This window comes from Strigops habroptila, chromosome 13 (assembly GCF_004027225.2).
Source record: "Strigops habroptila isolate Jane chromosome 13, bStrHab1.2.pri, whole genome shotgun sequence".
NCBI classification, from domain to species: domain Eukaryota; kingdom Metazoa; phylum Chordata; class Aves; order Psittaciformes; family Psittacidae; genus Strigops; species Strigops habroptila.
Window position 1 is genome coordinate 5,839,622 of NC_044289.2, and position 21,094 is coordinate 5,860,715.

The following is a 21,094-nucleotide window of genomic DNA, read 5'->3' on the forward strand; positions in this document are numbered from 1 at the left end:
TGAAACTGGGTAAAGCAACAAAAGCCAACGTAAGTGATGACAGCATGGCATCACCAAAGGTGTGAAGTGAATTCTTCCTAAAAATTATTTCAAGATTGTAGCATTTATTTACCACCAGACCAGACTTCACACTTTTCAAAGCACTAACATAACCCTAAAGAGGGAGAAATCCTTGTATAGGGAAAACAATGTCAACAGAACACAAATCTGAACAGAATAAACAGGGCTTGACTTTGAATCTGTTCAGGCTGGGCAGGGGCATAGTCTGGATTCCGGGCAATCCCCAACTAACAGGCTACGCTTCTATGAAACTATAAAAAAAACCTCTGAGAAGATCCACTGTCTGGGTAGACTTTCTCTGGCCTTACTTTGGTAACTGAAGTATCAAGGACCATGATTTGCTAATAGCAAGGAAGCCTAATCTCTCATCACATCATAACATCACAATACTTAAAAAGTAGTATTTGTGTGAAGTGCATTTTGGCATTAATGTTCTATTTACGAGACAACACTCTCTCCACCTGCTCAAAGTTTTCCCAATGCAATGAGTCAATAGCCAACATTTATAAATGGCTTGTATTCACTTACAGGAATCTTTGCAGACCTCTAGAGAAAAAACCCATCAGCGGAAATCATCATGTAGAAGGGATGCTCGGGAAACAGTACTTTGTCCCAGAAAGATCTTACTGACACAATTCTGGATTAGAAAAGGGGCAATGCAGAGCCTAATTAAATTAAAACCCTTCTTGTATGAGAAAATTTCAGCAAACTGAATAAATGGCAGCAGGTAAACGGTGGTCTTATTAAAAGTCAAACTAGAGAAAGTGTTAAAGAACTCTGAGGTTGAGCATTTTGGTTGTTAAAAAAAAAATAATCCTCAAGAGACAAACTCCAGGCCTGGGAAAAAAATAAAAGAACCAACTCAGCTTTTGAGAGTCATTCTAAAGGATGAAATATTAGCAGAAAATGAAAGAGAAAAACTGGACATACTGTCTACAAGGTTTTGTTCCCTCCAGATATATAAATACTCAAGAGACATTTAAAAAATGTTTATGAAGCAATGTTTTATAGGCATTCGGATGTTGGCAGGGAAAACCATTGGCACAGTTCTTGCCACTATGACACCATATTCACAGGAACCTGAGCATGGACATGCAACATTACCTTTTCTTTGGAACATATAATATAGGGTGGATCTGTCATTAGAAAAGCTTATTTACTAATTCCAGCAAAAGTCAATGCCATTGAAAAAAACCTTACCCACTAAAAGGTGTGTACAACCATTACACAAAGTTGTGGTAAAAACTGCGATTCAATTCCTGGGCAAAGTTCACTGTCCCATAGTTGCACATTTCATAATAAGAGTTTTAAATAGGTCACCAACTTACGAACCTAATGATCGAAGGTCAAATCAAACCAGCTTGTAACTGTACAACTGTATCTTCGAGGATATTTGCTTCCTGACATGTTCAGCTTTTAAAAATAATACTGACCATTAATTTCAAACCCCTTTACAACCCTACTTTGCAAGGTGGGGTCACATGAACTTTACTTTCATGACAGTTGAGCAGTTCTGCTGCATTCCACTAACGAACCACATTAGAACAAGACAGGGTCACAGGACGACAAGGCAGCATGGTGCATTCCAAGACAAACTGCACAAGTTGATTTTCTCCTTCCAGGATAGGTAAATACACAACAAATTGATTCATTTTTCATTGCTCATATCTGAAATCACGTGATTACTATTGACAGTAAGGCCACTCAGAGAAGGAAACTGATGGCGTCTTGTCATTCTCCACATGTTTGGGCAGGGATACTAGAACATGTTAAATTTGTCAAATCGGACAGTTTAATAAGCCACTTAGTTGAATAGGGAAACATCTGCATTCCTAATGGTGTGAACAAGTGTTAATTATTGCTTGCTATTTTAGGGAAAATATGCTGATGATATCACAAAGGAAACGCATACCTACAAATAGTTGAAGATATTCTCCAGTTACTGGCATGTGTCCAGAGCTGAATACAAAACTCTTTGGGAGAGGCCAGAGTACTCAGCAATTCCCATAACTAAGTCAGAAATACCCTCAGCAAGGATTCAGTCTCATTATCAATAGTTTTTCATGCTTAGAAAAGAAGAATGATGCTGAAATAGCTTGTGTTTCTGCTACAGTATCTTCACATTTCTAGTAGCCCAAATTAAACTGGATGTGGCTGCAAGGAATGGACAATGGGAAGGGAATTTTATTTAAGAAACTCCTGTGAAGTTCAAACTTTCGTTTTTTCCCCTTTGTTAAGGGTTTCAAAATACCACAGTATTTGAGAAATGTGCCAACACACAACTCCATACCCATAATCTACAAAGTGCCTTTCATTAAAAGGCCTCACTAGCGTAGTATCACGCCATTTCTCTTTTATTTCTACTTTCACAAGAAGTTTCATTGCCACAGAAGCTTAATCTGTTGATACTAGAATACTGCTCAGATTTAATCCTTTCACACAACTTCTATTTAAAGCACATCATGCTCATTAGGGAGGAAGAACTCCCTTTTGGTGAGAGCACTGAGATGGAAGTTGGCAGACATGGACCCTAGTCCCCATTTCATCAAGATTCCTCTGCAATTTTACACCGAGTAGTCAATGTTCCTCTGCTTCTTCACAGTATACTCATACACGGAAAGAAGGCAATTCATTAAAGGATTAATCACGCTGATAGCACAAAAGTCTCACAAAGAAGTCTCCTATACCATTCCAGCTCTCTCTTGGGGAAGTAGAGAACAGTAATAGAGGCATTCAACCCTTAGCTATTCTCGCAGACCGCTGGCTAAGAAGGAAGGTTTAATAAAACACTGAGAAATTTCCTTTGAGCCTTAAATTAGGGTTTGGAAAATGTCTTTCATACTACATCATTTAGTTGCTTTTTGTGCAATGAATATATAATATATTTAAAACAAATATTCAAATCAAAGGACCTTATTACCTCAAGCAGCACTAAGAACAAACTCCATTTCAGCGAATGGGTTGAACCCAGGACCATACAGCAACTTCGCTGCCTCTTTCAGGTTGGAAACAAAAAGCTTATTTTTGCCAAAAACTTCCACCAACAGAAAAAAGTGAAAGCTAAAATAGTTCCTCCTCATTCTAAATTCGGACAATCACAAAGACAGATCACTAATCAACTTACAATCTTTCCAAAGAAGCAGAATCCGAATTCATAAAAGTATTCACAGACTCATAATACAGTCAACATGAAGAAATCAAGCTCATATACTCTGACAATAGATTAATTAAAAGTTCTGTTTATTTGCTGGGACTTTTTTTCAAGAGTAAAAAGCTACGCGGTTTCCTGGGAGCTTAAGAGATCTTAAACTTTACTGGAACACTGAAGAAATGTCATGTGGTGTCCAAAGACAAGGGGAAAACCCTGACAACCTGCTGGCTTGCTGAAGAGCAGGACTCCACCAGAAGAGATGCTTGCATTTACAAAACACGATGCCTTTAACAGCTCCAATCAGTTACAGGCACAACAGGTCTGTGGCAGGACCAAAATTCAGAGTCAGCAAACTCACAAGCAAATACCTGTTCATCCACACGCCCTCATTTCCACATGAGCTCTCGCCAACTTCCATTCAAGTTTGACAAGGGAAAAGGCCTATGCTTGTGGATGCCTCTCAAGATTTGGGACCTGACATGTTTTTTAAATTCCATCATAGCTTCATAAACTAACAGCACACTCCCTGTTGCTCTGTTCCATATAGAGGTCTCCCTGTTAGGAAGTCACAGAGGCTGCATGCAAAAAGGTAACTCTGTACAACTCAGACATACTACAATACATTGTATTTGGTATGGGAAAAATGAAAAACAACTTTAAATTTAGCACTGAGCAAAAGAGCAAAGAGTACTCCACAGAATCAGAATGTACAAGAGATGACGATACTTTTCGTTTTTTCCTTTTAGCTACTTCCATGCTCATCCAAATTCATCCTTTACTCATCCGACATGATGTAAATTAAATTCAAATACCAAAGTAATGATTTTTTTTTAGAAGCATATTTACCATCACATTTCCAAGTCTTTGTACGCTGCAGAGTTTTTATGCCCAAAGGCACTTTTAGTGGTACACCCAAAAAGCATGTCCACAGGGCGATTAGCACATTTACAGGTTGCTTAGTCTTCATTGAGCCTCTCACAGAAACTCTTCTCAAGCCACTGCAATACCAGGCAGGCTCACAGGTATAATTTTATTTCATCTATGCATACACCAGTATTTTGTGGTAGTCTCTTACAGTGATTAAAACCAGAAAATGCTTAAGAATTTCTATATTAAATTTATGCCTATTTCCTGTTTAATTCAGCTGACAGCTCCTCTATTTCAACATAAATTGAATTAATCTGTTCTTGTTCTTTAAGACTGCTCTGAGGAAAACAAAGAAGATGTATCAAGAGAAATTAAGACGCCATTTCTTCAAATGAATTTTGAAATGCAAACTTATGAATATTTAAATATGGTATGGTGAGAATTTAGTGGATAAAAATGCAAGTGCAGAATAAAGCATTAGCATTTGCTTCAAATGCTAATCAAATAAATCGATAATAAAGGAAAATATAGGGTGGCTTTATTTACTATAAAAATGACTGCTCTACAGAAAAGATGTGCAGATAATGTCCGCTGTCTGAAGTTCTGCACTGTAGATTCTCCAACTTAAGGAAATACTTTATAGGATTTCAATAGAACTATGCGAACATCTCAGTGAAAGCACTGCAGAATTCAAAGGCCACATTCCTTTAATTTTCTAGCAAAAAATATCTTCATGCACAGAATGTTTTATTTTATTGTATTTAACAAACTGAAGCATAAGAAGCAGCAGCATCCCCATTTTCACTGCACTTAGAAACTGCTGTTACTGGCAATAAAATCTGGATTACCAGAAGGTGCGACAAGAGTCATTCCTGCAGATGCTGCCACATTTAAGAATTCAATCAGGTGTAGCAGGAAATACTGCAGCAAACAAATCAAGAGACTAATCACTATATAGAAAAGCAATGCTACTTAGTAAAGCTGCTTAGTTCTTACATTTCATCCCATTTGCGTTCACTACAGTCAGTAGGGAGACTGGCTTTTTTCTTTTTAAATCCACATGTACTCATTATTTAGGCTATATTTAAAGTCAAGGTACTGTAATATTACTGATCTTCTGACAGACTAGCCTAAATATGTATGTAATTTTACTGAATACAGGCTTAAAAACTTATGAAATTCCTCCTACAGCAATGCTGCTAGTTGATAGCTTTCTACTTTAGAGAAAGGGATTCTCAAGCTTTTTCCTACAAATTAAAACACAAGAAGAAAAGAAACTGTAAACCAAGGTGAAAACTAGGGGACTTAATCTATATTTGAGGACAAGAGGGACAAATAGACAAATCAACAAAAAAAATACAACCTTCATTACTGGATAGCAAGATTAACCAAATTTTATATTGAAGTAAAAATAAGAAACACTGCCTTAAATTACCAAAATCAAACCTACTATGCAAATTGTTTAAATTGCTATTTCTCACAGCTTCATGTTCATTAGTTGGCATCCACTAAATACACTGATTTCCTGATACATAAAGTCTATGAGTTACTTTTGCTAAACACATAAATGTTGTATAAATAGACATAAGCAATTGTATAACTAATAGCTTTTAAAATTACTTTTATTTTCATTATTTCATCACCAGCCAGGCAATGTCACTTTCTTATTTGCAACATTCTCTTTTTGTCCGTGACCTTTGTTTTAGGTGGAGACCAAAGTTCCATTTAAATGAAGGAAACCAGCATATTAACTTTATTTAATATGTAATTCTAGCTGGATGCATCAAGTACAGCAAAATTAAAGGCTTATCAAAATACATGACAATTTTTTAAAAATAAGTTTTTTTTAAAGAAGCAGCTGGTGAATTAAGTAATTGTTTCCAGTCACCACAGCACTCTGCTTTGTGGAAGCAATGAGTTTGTACTTTTTGAGGGTATTTTTTTCTTTTTTCCAGTTTTAATAGGAAACTAACCTATTTTTAATGTCTAATGTCACATTACTGAACAGTACAGCAAGTTAAATGGACTACAGTGATTAATTTTCTGGTATAAATGGTTTCTTCACTTCAAAGAAGCCTAGGTTCCTAGTCAGTGCTTTCATTTCTGGAAAACTTTAGCAGTCAAAACATACAGCACAAGTATTTTTTACTTACTTAAACAGCCCTATTCTTAGGTGTAAAAAGAAAGAACTTCCCATGTTAAATATTTTCACTATATATGCACACACTGTTTCTAATTATATATCTTACTAAAGAATTACTTTTTAAAAAAAATAATCAAGTTCTCTGTAAATAAAAAATGCTTTGCATTAATCATGCATGATCCTACAGAAATCCCAGAGACTTTATTGTTTCGTGGACCAAAAGACCCAGGACCAGTAAAAGGTCTGGTTTTGAAAGTGATTTACACTGAATTCACCTACCAGCAGCTGACAGACCTAGACACCCCCGTCACATCCCGGAGTGCCAGAGCCTCTCCATGCACAAAGGCAGCTGCTCCCAGCATGGCTACAGCAGCCATGTGGGACCGCTGGGAATTCCCACACATCCAAAAACTTGCCATTCCAGGTAACAACTCCAACTACAACTGCTGTCAAAGAACAACAGCCACCAGGAATTTGCTTGGGAACCTAAAAACTAAGTTTTGTACTAGCATTTGCTTTTACTTATTAAAATAATCTCTAGTCAGCAAATAAGTCTTAGTAGTCTATAACTACTTTATGGTTATACTCAATGTATTTTAATTTCAGTTATTCATGAAAAAAGTTTCATGTCAATATAGTATTTCTTAGAACAATGCAATGGGCTAGTTCACAGGCTAAGTAAAGCTTGGGGTACTGCAGACTAAAGCTGAAATTAAAAAAATCACCGAATAAATAGGTTAGCAATGTCCGAATTTGCTTGATATTGCTATTCACTCATGAGAATAAAAAATTCTTATCAGGCATCTATCCATCTGGACAAAAATCAAAGATTTCAGGAGATTCATTACTAGTTATACACATTTTAATTACACAAAAGAGAAATGAAGTCCAGTGGCTGCCTACTCCAGAGTCCCTATACTAAAAGGCAGCTTCAAAAGAACTCTTTAATTAATCCGTATACAAGAATTGGTGTCTGCTGTTACAGGATAGGAAAACCAGCTTCATTTAAGTCCTGTTAAGCTCCGATCAGGTAAGCTCAATTGGATTAACCAGAAGTCCATTTAGAAGGAGCTGCTCTGTGTAGATAAGATAATGGTGATTTAAAAAAGAGTAAGTAAAGATTATTTCAGAGGATCTGGTACCACATCACTCTGCTGATACTGTCTGTAATACTCCCCCTTCCTTTTTGTTAACAACATTAACGTTCTTGAGTTAAAAATACTTCACATACCCACACGGTCTACCAATTCCACACCTCAAGATGCAACTCCAGATCATCACTATTTTACAGATAACAAGATTTAAAAAAGGCATGCATTAAAACAAAAGTATATAGGACATTGAGGTGACCTGCTCAAAATTATAAAGAGAGTCTGGATAAGAAAAAGCGAGAGCCTCAAATTTTCTCACTGTGATGGCTGTCCATGTACTATTATCCAGATACTCAAGAAACCAGGCTCTGTCTGCCACCTTTCCCAGCATCTGATGGGTTCACCCACCAGAGGAAATTTTTAGCCTACTTCCACACCCCAAAATCTGTAACATTTGAGGTGCCCTCATGGGAAAGGGCCTTCTTCAGAGTGAATATGTTTGTCACTACATTACAAAGCTAACAATGCTGTCAAACCAGAACAGCCCTCCTCTTCTTCCACAATGTATTTAGACAGGAGTAATAATATATCTATCATTATACACATCAGGGTGATTATCTACAGGGACAGATAATTTTGTTCTGTTGCCTACATAATTAAGGAACATTTCTGGCAGCAAAGAGATCCCAGTTCACATCTTTTCTTCCTGAGACTGTATTCTCTTGTTACTTTCTTGAAGATTTTGGTGGCAAAACCACCTTAAGGACTCCCACCCCCACCCCTGACCCTACTGCGCAGTAACGTATTACACAATTTGTACCACCTCATTTGTACCACGCTGCCCACAGGCCATGTCATAAACCAGCCCTCAGAACTGATCCCTGTTAAAAATAACCTCCCCAAAATAGAGGAGAGAAGAAGTAAGGGTTACCGGGGTTATTTTTAACCTGCATGGCTTCAATGGTCTGACTGACGCTGGAGACCCAACAGAGGTTTTCTTGGCGCAAGTGAGGGTGGCACATCATGGTGCGGAGGAGAGGGAAGGGATGGCTGTGGGCAAGGGGATGCTAAGCCAGCTTTGAGGCTGAAGCCAGCATGTGGTAAAGTTCAGCCTCAAGGACACCACTCAGAAACCATAATAAAACTATTCAGCAGCACTGGTAGTGGGAGATTCAAAATAACTACAATGGAGCAGTGTAATAAAAAATAAACTGGGACCGAAAGACCTGCAGACAATTTCACGAACACCCTAAAAATGATGGCATCTCTTCTAAACATGTATTTTCCTAGCTCTAGAGAGCCTTAGGCTGGAGTGATTCTGCAGTTATTTTGCATTTCAATAGTAAATGTTTGGATTCCACTACTTTTTGAATACCATCTTGCTGAAGTTATTACAGTATTATCAAGAGACATAGAATCATAGAATAGTTAGGGTTGGAAAGGACCTTAAGATCATCTAGTTCCAACCTCCCTGCCACCCAAGGCTCTGTCCAACCTGGCCTTGAACATCTTCCTCAGCTGCGTCCAGATCAATTAAAAATAGGCAGTTGTAAATACTGTTCTGCTATTTTGAATATTTCATTAAAACCAGAGAATTATAAAGGGACTGCAACCCAAATAAATAGGTTTCATTTGGCAGCTTGCTTGAAATTGGTTGATCATGGAAAGAGAAATGTTCATAGAACGAGAGTATTTCCTTTCCTCTTCTAAAAGTGAAAGCAAAAAGAAAGGGATGAGAAAAAGGACACTATTAGAGTTGGTAGTAGGGGTGGAGAAAATATCCTAACCACTGTCTGGTATGCAGAACAGGAATAAAAATGTCACCTCTATAACCCAGCTAACCTAACATCACACTGTATTTGAAACAGATATACAGCTAATCAGAATCACTACAGATACTTATGAGATTGAATTTTGACATTGAAACATACACATACAATTGTGTTGAGCTCAATGCATCAAAGAACAGCAGCGATAGAAATGCCATTTGGAAGTTTCAGCTACAAGCATCATTTGTTTTTATTTTCTATTTTAACTGATGGAATAGTTTTAAAACAAGCCTGAAATTTTGATTCATGAGATCTTTGTTCTTACACAGCACACTGACCCTGTAAAGCATGTATTCATCTGGTCACACGGAAAATTAAAGAGCAAAATTTATTCCTACAAAGTTCAGCTGGTGTGAGATAATTAAAAAAGCAGTTCTAGCACAAATTCGGGCAAGCTCTCAAATTTACTGCTCAAGCAAACCAACTATGTTACTTATTTCATTAGAGAGCCTCCATGATGAACATAGCTAATTTTATCATTTCTAAATCACTTATAAATTTCACCTTATTTAAAAATACTATTTCACATGATATCATCTTAAAAGAGAAGGCCAGCAGCAGTAATTACATGTATGCCTTCAGATCTGTACCTCTGTACCAATACATCAACACATAGATTATTACCTCATTTCTAAGGCTTTAAGTAATGTGCATTCACAATCAGCTTGATTATTAAAATTAAATGCTTCCACTATCTCAAATGAGTTCAGTTTGATTAACTTTGAGGTTTTCTTACTTTAACATTCTTTTCCTTTGCTTCATGTCATCATAGTGGCCAGTGACACTTTAATCACATGATAAAAAACCCAACTTCAATAAAGGAAACGATAATGGTCTTCCTTAAATGATAATCTTTTGTAAAAAATTGGTAGTGTAGTGTTTTAGAGAAGTACTGAAAGCAGAACTCTTATTTTTATTATGGAAAGCATGAACTCTGTTATTTTCAGTGTTCATCCAAACTAGCAGGGCTAGACTTTTTTGCAACACTTAGCCTAAACTCTCTCTGTCTGTGCATTGCCTTCTGGAGAGCTCGCTAAATTAATGTTTAGGAAAAGATGAATGGGCATTTAAAGGGAAGCAAAATGGCCTTGTATTTTAAAAGAGTACAGCACGAAGTATTCACAGCCCTCAAAGAGTATCTCTTTGGTACATGCATGTTCTTTCTCCCTACCTTCATCAAATATTATACTGAAGAAAGTATGCCTTCGTAACAGGTGAAATATGATTCCCCACGAAGAAAACGGAAGAGGCAAGAAGTTCTGCAACTCAAAACAGAGAGCACTGCATATGGCTAACATCACTAAAAATTCCCCTCCCTTCTTCTGCATTAATATGCTAGATAAGAAAAAGTTTAGCTGCCAGTTTCTTAAATTCTCCCACCAGAGTACTGGAGAAGAAAGCAGATAATCAAGACTCTCCTAGATAGAAAGCACAACTAGCATAAGACTATCCTTTCCACTTACAGAAAATTATTTCTTTTTTCTTCAGAGTACTTTCAATTAATCTGTAACAGAGTCAGAATTTTTTTTATCGAGGTACCCAAGCATCATGTATTTCTAACATTATGCACTGAGAGTTGGCATCTAGGGACATTCTAGACCTTAACTTGATTTAAAATACACAATTAAAATGGAGATTCGGTTTTTCAGGTACCAAAGGACTATAATCTACATTCGGACAAACTCAGAAATCAGACACATAATAGCTTGTATAATCACCAAGGGCAAACGGAGCCACAATACTCCTTCAAAATTTGTGGCTAATGTATATTCAGTTTAAAACTACAACCCTACATTTACATACGAAGTAGTTACTCACGCCAATGAAGCTAGCCACTGGTCACAGCTGTGCACACACCTAAACCTCTGTAGACTCATGGCTTCAAAATTTAAGACAATATCTGTGCTCAGAGAAGAGAAACTAGTTTTATTGGAGCATCGTTATTCCTGAAGTTGTGTGTCATGCAACACACCAAAGACTTTCACTGAACTTGAAACTACTTATGGACCTGGTAAATATATTTCTATTGCTTTAGATATCAAGGGCTTGCTACCATTTGTGCTACTAGAGATAATGCATACTGATACTCATTTTTATATAAAACCAGTTCATATAACCACACACACTTGACTGACTTACCCACCACTACACAATTAGCCCTTGCTGCAAAGAGAAAAACAATTTTTTTTTTTTTTTAAATCACTGTGTTTCAATTGAATGGAAGGAAAAAAAAAAACCACCCAAAACACTGAGGTAGAAGAGACAAGGAAAATCAAGTACTTCAGCACGAGTTAGGTCACAGGAACTTGTTACAGCATTGTTACAGATCACAACCTGAACTATCACAAAACAATGGGCAGTAGGATAGCTGTGGGCACACAGCCAGCTCAAGAGCACACTGTGTGAGCGTGGAGTGAGGAGCCTTTTCTCTCAAATATTCTCCTAACACTGTCTTCAAAGCATGAACTTTTTGTCCCCCCAGTAGGAGAGACCATCCATTAAGTGACTATGAATAACACTGACAAGTGTCAAAACCAAAGAGGAGCCAAAGCTAAACATCACAAAATCTCTTTAATTTATTTAAGATTCTTTAAGATAAAATTACTGATGTTACATTTTATGTGCAAGAAAAGAATCATACACCCCTCTCTCCATCCACCTGTCTATGCCTGCTGAACTTTGAAAATGACTGGATTTGAAGACTACAATGTCAGTATTTCCACTTACTTGCTAATAACACAGGACTGCTGCCTTGTACACAAAGTATGTGGGTTTGGTTGGTTCTTCTTTTCCTATATATAAAAGGCTTACCAAAGCAGAGAATTTCCCAGAAGTGGCAACAGTTGCAAAAGGTAACTATCATTGGTTTCACAGACTGGCTTGGTCAATAAATGTTTACAAATCAGAGTTACGAAAACCTTGCAAACTATCCCACTTCTTACTACTATTTGTACTTGCACTTTCCAGCATCTGGGACTGACTACTGCTGGATACAAAATTCTGGTGTAAATGGATCACGATTTTGATACACCATCATAATTCTTACCTGCAGCCCTCTGGAACAATGCACAGAGAGAGAATACAAACTTTGAAATACTCCTGTATTACTTCAAGTATAAGGTACTTCATGGTAATTAATAAAAATATCTTCTCGGTGTTTATGAGTTCAGTGTTTGCAAGCTGTATTTTCATGGGGTTCTGCTACTAGCCTGGTTGAGGTACAGTGGAAATTAATCACAGAGAGTAGGCACAAAGTTATACCATCAACCAAGTAATTACACTTTCTGCATTTACTCTGGGACTGCTGGCATTTTGAATGATTAACTAGGACTGGGAGGGCTGGGGCAAGGACATAGCGTGTGGAGCCTTTGCAGAAAGCCTGGCTGACACAGCTCTCAGAGAACATGTCTGAATCAGCAAGAAACTTTAGTATTCTTCCAAAGCAGAGAAATACAGTATCACTAAATGCCAGCTAATCATCAACAGACTGTTGTGTGTATCTTCACTCCCTTTGGGCCAGGCAATTCTCAACAATATCCAAATTTAACTGCCAGCACTGTTCATCTTAACTCGGTAGCTGATTATTTCAGTAGAGCACAACAAAGTAGACAAGCATCTCTGTGTTCATAAAGGATCAGCTTGAATATTCTATATGAATTTTGTTATACACTTGATTTGATTAGCACTGACCAAAGACACCTACTGTGGTAATTCCCAGAGAGACCTCACTGGGTTTTGTAAATATTTACTAAAGTGCAGTGAAATATAACTATTTGCAAAAAAGCATGACTGCAGCCAATGTGAATTACTTACTTACCGGTGGGAAATCAAAGTCTATCTGGTTAGCTAAATTTAAGATGTAGTCGATTCGAAACTGGTTCTCCGGATGGGCTAGTTCAACTGGAGGTGCCAAACTGCCCATTGCTGTCACTATTGTCTGCAGAGAAACAGAAATTAAATATTGCAGAGAGTGTCTAAACAGCTAGCTTTGAATAATTGAAAACAATAGCTTGTAAGCTTACCTCTATAGCTTCTTTAATATTGTTTTTAATATCCTGAATTTTCATCTTCTTCTCCCTGTAATAAAAAAAACCACATTATTAAATTTACAAGCCATAAAAGCAGAGTATGTTTTAGAAACAGAACATGAACTAGAAAAGTATTCTATCAAAACTGTGTTGTCACTATTGACTAAAGCGCTTTCAGTCCCTGAATACTTTTGTAGACACACTTGATTAAATGCCTCGTAACTTTTCTACTTAAACAGTAAGCACCTATTTGTATTTAAAAAAACAGTATCTAATTATGCTTAAATAAAAATTTATTGTAGACTTAGACTGGGACTAAGACATTCTGCAAAATCAAACAGATTTTGATTCATTTGAATGCAAAATACTAGACATACATGGAAGTTATTTAGAAAAGCATAAACTCGAAACAAATGGGAGAGGAGGGGAGGTAAGTTACTAAAAGTAGAAACAAATGAAAGAAGACCAAAGAATCTCAAAGTACAAAAAAAAAAATTACAGCACAAAACTGATGTCATAGGAGAAAAAGCAAGAGCAGAGCCCTCAACCTGACAGAGACATTGAAATGAGCACTTTAGATATAAAGTCTAAAATAAATAATAAAGGGCTAATGCAAATAGGTAAAATTCCCTTTTAACAACAAGCAGAAGAGCAGGCTGGAAAACCACCTGGAATGCTCTATATGAGCACTGTCATTTGGGATTAACTGCAGCCAAATTAAAAAGCATCACAGGCTCAAGCAAGCCAGAGTGTAAACCATTGCCTCTACTGTGTGAACACTGTTTTATGTGTCAAATCTGACAACAGTTACTTTCAATGCTAAATAGTGCAATAAAATTAAATGCATGATCAAACATATGGTATGACCAGGAATTAGCATCCTAAAAGTATTACTAGCACTGAGACAGTAAGCTGTAACTTAATTGTAATGTACTATGACAAAATTTGTATATTATTAATTTCTTACTATACACAGCACAAAATTACTACTTTGAGGTAAACCAAGTTAGCCATGTAATTACTAAAAACTCCCAGCAACATTGTCTAAGTGACCTTTTGATCTTATTAAACTGTTTTACAGAATGCTTTATTTGAATATTTGTACCAACTATTTTTAAATTTTTCATTCTGAAAGCTAACATTTTCCAGCACAGTATCCCAGAGACTTTAAACTCGCAACAGCATGTTTGCTTTTCTTACCCTTTCAAAGGTAATGCTCACTCTTTCAGCTTACAGACCACAGCTTGAAAACCTCATTTTACTGAGTTAATTAAGTACTTATATTGCAAATGCTTTTTAGCACTTTTTCCTTTCTATAATCATTCACAACCAACAACCAAAATGAAACTGAAAGCATATTCACCAATCAAGAATGCAGAACAGCAGGGAAAAAAACCAACCAACAAACCAGTACTGCTTAAATAATAAGGCAGATGCAGACATCCAAGAATGATGAGAATTCTGATTATCAAATGAAAGATTAATGCAACTTTTGTAAAAGACAGGGTTAAGGAAAACACCACCGTGCCAGCCACATGTTACACTGCCTTTTAGGTACAGCCATGGAGGATCTTACTATACATTCTACAGTTGTGACAGCATGCTTGCAATGCAAGGGCTGCTCTTAGAGATGGAAAGCAAGCAGCATCATCAAATCATCTCGTTCAGTGACTTCGCTATGTAGAGAGAACATGTCTGAATCAGCATCCAAACAGAAACACGATTATCCCTGAACATCAGCTCCTCCTCGCTGACCACTGCATATATTCTCAAAACTGTGGGGCTGGGTGAGGAAGGTCAGTGAAGCTTGATGCAAAAAGAAAATTAAATGCTCAGTAATCTGATGTAAATTCTTCATTTCCCTAGACTTCCTGATGTGCCTACAGACCACCTTATTCCTGAAGACTACCAGTTTTTTGCTTTAGGGACTTGGCACTGCTGATGGGAACAAGGCAGTGAGCCAAGAAAGACCAAAAGCACTGAACTAAGGAAAATAAGTAAGACAGGAAAAGAGAGAAAAATCAAGGCCTTTTCACCCTCTTCCTTCCCATCTTTAATGCTTTCTACTGCCCCACATTTTAAGAAACTCTCCATTCCACAAACTAAGACTTACAGTAGGTGTACAAACACTGTGTTTTTCAGTTAGTGCATATATGGTGGCAAAAACATCAGCCGCCTTCTGGTTTTTAAAACTTATGTTTCTTTATTTAATAAAATGTAAATAATGGCATCTTATCCATGACAGTGTAAGCAATGTGTCTGGCTTGATTTTGCCTCTAATTTTCAGCTGGGTTTTGAACTTAATGAACATGTATTCAGATTTTACCCCATTGAGATCAAAAGGGCAACTGATACGCTGAAAGTTTAAGCAAGATATCAGTATTTTTAAAGGATTAAATAAAGAAATAATATTCAGTCATTTTGGTTTGTTTTGGAACATCAATAGAAAGAGAAGTTTAGAAAGCCTTCTGATCCCATCCCCCCCCCCCCCCTCCACCCCATGTATTTGTTTTTTTAAAGCAAACTCTAGTTACATTCTCTCCCCGGAACACTTGCAGGTAACTGCACCAAAGCATCACCCAAGTGCACGTCTATCTGACTCTTCCATACCATATAAAAAACCACACTATTTTTATTACAGATTTCGGTCCAACTTTCACCTTTACACCTCTCCACTGATCTCACACATACTAGCAGCACTGCAGAATGCGGAGTGACGCAAAACTCCAGCAATTAACAAACTGTTTGATAACCATCATCATCTTTACAACAAGAATACTCATAGTTCCTATTTCTGGTTTTGTTGCCATGGCCCTATAGCATGCCCGGTAAACAAGGAATCTTATTACACAGCAATGAATGTTTTGTAATGTTTACTAAGCATAAATTTTCCATGACAATGAGATACTTTATTCTTCTGGAACTCAACATGTTCATCAATCACCCATCCAACAGCTTACATACACTGTGGCTTCCCTTAGAAAGAAAAAACAGAAAGGTGAAACTCATTTTATCCAGGGACTAAGTGCAGCAAACAACAGCTAAACCCCACCTCTGCCAGAATTCTTTTTTAGACATCCCAGCCAGGTTGCACCTGAAATTTCCAAAAGTAATTGAACTTCATTTTCCCTAACCACAAAGGCTAAATATTGAACTTAGAAACAAATTCTTGCTTTTTTCTTTCCTATTCCCAGGTGCTGGCACGATGACCAAAACTACAAAAGGAAAAAGCTGGGCTCCCAAAATGTTTTCCTCTGGAGCAGACGGAGTAGATTGGGAATGGCACCATGCTATCCTGGCTAACGAACGACTGTTGTCTCCACAGGCCTGTTCTGTATCTTTACATGCCATGGGTTAATAAGGTAATATTTTTAATCTTGTTTAAAACTTTTGCTTAGGCTGTGTGGGGTAGGCCAAACAAAGCATTAAACTCTATTAGTTGAGGATTAGAAGAAAAATCTCAAATCCTGCTGTTTTCAATATTTAAATGGGCCAAAGCAAAGCTGCACATAGCTTTCAGGAAAACTAATAAAGTCTATTTTAGGCACTATAAAAAAAGATGACATTTTAACTCAAATAACATGAAATTAGAATGACATAGAAGGTCAGGAAAATCAAATATTCCTTGAAAACAAACCTAATCAGTATTTACTAAAGAACTTCTCCACCTGTGACTGAGCTCTACTATTAAAATGGCAACATTTTTACTCAGACTTCATCAAATCCCATGCAATGAACACACTACCAAACAGATTATCAGAAAGCAAACTAATTTAATTTTAATGTTAATTTCTGTTTTACCTTCCAGATAACACGAATAACAATTACTTGGAACTTGGAATGAATATTTAAAGCTTAAAAAGAACATTCCAGAGGACCAACGATTCAGCTCACCCAGTATACACATCTCACAGGTAGAAAAGTTTAAAAACAACCCTCAGGTTTTTTTAGGTCAACACAAAACAAAAATTCTTCAACTGAAGAACTGAAGTAATAATAACAAACCCCCCCCCCAAAACCCAAAACCAACAAAACCAAAACCATAAAAACCAAAAACACACAAAGAGAAAAAGAAAAAAAACCCCTGTGACCGCTTTATGCCGTTCATCTAAATGCCCGAAAGCAAAGTTTGAACTTCTTGGTCACTACCAACAGGTTAAGGAGCCGTATGCCTTGTTGCAAAGTTTTGTTGAACAGGCAGAGCTTGGACAAGATTGAAGAGAAAACTATAAAGAACTACCTAGCTTTAAATCAGAATGTAGGATATATTACTACTTTTTTTCCAGCAAAAAATAGGTAAGATTTTATGAATGGAAATGAAGTGATACACTTCTTCAAACACTACAAACTAGAAAAAAAATCCAAAACATGCAGAGTGCAAAGCAACAACAATAAAATTGATTTTTTCCTTTAAAAGGAAAGATAGCCATGATAACATAGCATTGTCATTTTAACATATATCCATTACCTAAGTTAGTGGGGAAACTCACCCCATATCTCCCCAAATTCTCTGATTATACAGGAAACTGTATACTTTAAATGTAGGAATATTTTAGGAACCAAACATCAGACGTGTCATGAAGAACACTATGAAGAGGTGAATTTAATGCTGTGGGATGCATCATTTGAGTGAAAGTGAAAAGACTTTGATCAGATAATATGCAACAGAAAAAGGCTTTTAATGAGGGTAAATGATGATTACCAATTAATCCCACTACGAACATGGCCTAAAAAAGGAACATACTCTGGAACATGAATACTTAGAATGTGAATACAAAATACTGGAACATTCTTTGTATATTGCAGATATAAATGCTAGCTTTCAGTTTTGAAAAATGTAATTTTCTCAGTTTGTCTTTTAACACGTGAATTCCTATGTGCAGTCTTAGCATAATAAATAATGCCACATAATGGTTTGCATAATACATAATACACACATAATGTGTGCCTACATTATTTCACCACAAGTGAGCCTGTCTAGAATCCTGAGGGGTATGTAACTGCATGGGCAGAGTACACCTACTTAAATATTACCGGGTTTGTATTCTACAATAATCCCTTCAAACCATGTTAAAATGTTATTTATTATGTTCCCAATTTTTTGTAGTTCTCGGGATGCTGTTTGCAAATAATAAAAAAGCAGAAAGTTTCTCTTTAAACTTGCATTGCAAAATGTACATGCCTGGAGAGTATATATAGACCATTTTAATAGGGCATATTAAAATGTAATCACATGATGTTAACAAAGGGCATTGGCTTCTGTCTTCTTTACAAGGTTGTAAACAGCCCGGCTTTAGCACCTTCAGTGACTGGTATAATGCATAAATTACATTTATTTCTGAAGCCTGTCAAACTTTGCTCACTCTTGAACTTGCTGACGGAGCAACTCCTATCTAGTGAAAAGCTTCCCTTGCCTGTGCAAAGCACTGCCAGTGAAGTGAATCAATTTGCAAGTATAAAAATCTTACAAAACAATTCATTTGCCTCTGGCTTTTCACAGGAAAAAAAAGACGTTGTTCTGTTTCGGCACAGGCACACCTTGGTTTGCTTTACAGGTATCACCAACAAAGGTGAATGCACGGGGAAGCAGCCACAGGCTGTGCCCCTTCTGCTCACCTTTGCCCATTGCAATTACACATTGAAAGCAAATGAAAAGTTAATATATCAATTTGATTTTAAAACACAATCCATTTCTTTGATAGGCACTCGTGCATTTCACAGGCACGTGGGACTTACAGATAGCTATTCATCTAAAAATAGTGTCTTTGATGCAGTGAAACACACTTGTGGATTTCATAAATATCCCATAAAATCTGCATTAAAATTTGTTTACTGCACCTTATGGAAGTTAAGAAAAACGCAAACAGCACTACCTGCCAATCCACCTTGTAAAAACAGAGCACTGCAGTCAAAATCTTCAGACACAAGACCCCAAGCAACGAAATTCAACTAAGACTTTGCTACCAATCCACAATACAGAAATTCTGTGGTACTTTTGATTCAACAATAAGGTAAATTTGGTTTAGAAGCCTGGGTTATTTCTAACAGAACAACACGGCAATTACCTCAAAATATAACAGCTAGAACAGCAAACAGGGCAGAGGCCAAGTTAGAGGCACTTGAAAATGGGGGAAAATAGTTGCCTAGAGTATTCAGAGTGAAGCTGAAATAATTCATCTCAGACCTATAACGAAGTACCAATTTCACAGACAAAACTGATAAAATGAAATAGCAAAACCCACTGTATCTCTTCTGCAAATTAAACTCTTCATTTATATCACACCACAGAGAACTCAGTAATTCTGCCAACTTCAAAGAGATTTTCTATTCTGTACTGTTCGAGAACAAAAGGGACGAGCACACGCGGTACCATGGGGTAGGAGCTACCATGCATCAGCTGCACAGCAGTCACTGTGCAGCTTTCGACAGGAAATACAATTTACTTGGGTCCTCAACTGCAGCAGAATTGAAAGAGATTTTCTAATCACATTAATACTTTGCTCTTGACAACTCCGTCACTTTTTAAGACGAAATCAAGTTACCCAAAGGCACAGCTAGCTGACAAAATGTAATCTAAAGCACTCTTGCTTTAGTCAATGCCATGCTGGTAACACCAACCAGGTACAATATCGAGCATGTCACAGAAAGCAGCAGACCCTTGCTGCTGCTGGATGCAAAAATGAAGTTTCCCCTCCCTAATGCTGTGCTCTTCCTCTTACTCCACCTTTTCCCCTCCATCATCTACCTGACTTAGAAGATTCTTAGGTTTTTTTCTACAAGTTTCTGGGTAACAACAAACTGTACCATCCAGCTACCAAAGACGATTTATTGGGAGAAAAAATGAATAGAAAAAGAATAGCTATGAGAATAGACTATTTGCTTCCTCTGTAAGGAACAGACAGCTTTTTGAAAAAGAAAAACCAACAGGCTGAATAATTTTGTCATTATACACTTTGATTTAAAGACACAGCTAAAAAACAATTACGTTGCACAGATCTAATTGTGATCTATATGATTTGGGAGAACTTAATTCAGTTATCCCCTGAAACATCATCACTTTCACACACACGTGTGAAAAGTTCCCTTTTAAATATTGGAAAAGGCATTGTAAACTCCTTTACCACTGCTTGTTTTAATGTCCTCCATGAGCCGCATACACATCTACTATGTGGCCATAAGTACATGAAGATATGATAAGAAATGTAAGCACAAAGACATACCTTCTGTTTAGAGAACGATTCTGTCATTCCATAAGTTAAAAGGCAAGAAATACAAATTACCAAAGCAGTAATAAAAAAATGCATCACAGCTCTGTGAAAGCAGAGATGATGTTATTTTTGATCATCATTTAAAGTGTAATGTTAGGGTTGACTTCTTTCTGATTTTAGGGAACAGTACCATAATGAAATTACTCCAAAACAGGCAACACTAAATATAAACCGAATTAACTCCATGTTTAGGTTTATTTTGCCTGTGCTCATTGTGATAACCCAGGTGTAAAGGTTAAAGGGTAGCTTTATTCTGCCTCCATGGCTATCAGATGCAAAGACTGGTCGTTGGCAGGCTTGGCTCCTGCTGAAGTTCAAGGAGCTGGGAGGGTGGCAGGACACATGCTCAGGGCTCTGTCCGAGGAGCTCCAGCAGGCAGAACAGCCCAGGCACACGGCACCCTGCTCATACCATCTGCCCAGCTGGATGTGGCACAGAGATGCTATTCTGGCTCTAAGCCACCTTGGGGCTCTCCTTGGGCTTTGCAAATTCCTCCGTAAAACCAGTTTAACTGGTTTGCAGTCCCTTTATACCTGTAAGTGGTACAAAGAGACCATCAAAGACCCAATATTAAGAAGCATAATTCTGTTTATGCTGCTCCATTTACCTCAGCTAATTAACTAGCAATAGTTTACGTAAGGAATGAAAACAGAAGCG

The 21,094-nt window shown here is 37.1% G+C and overlaps 1 protein-coding gene across 1 annotated transcript in view; it reads right to left on the reverse strand.

Annotated features, from left to right (window-relative positions):
• GNAS (GNAS complex locus) overlaps positions 1-21,094 on the reverse strand; it is a 153,062-nt gene that overhangs the window by 44,310 nt on the left and 87,658 nt on the right. The window contains exons 3-4 of the mRNA XM_030502781.1: positions 13,164-13,218; positions 12,959-13,078 (exon numbers count right to left, since the gene is read on the reverse strand). Of these exons, the coding sequence (XP_030358641.1) occupies positions 12,959-13,078; positions 13,164-13,218 (175 nt within the window). The remainder of the gene's footprint in view (positions 1-12,958; positions 13,079-13,163; positions 13,219-21,094) is intronic.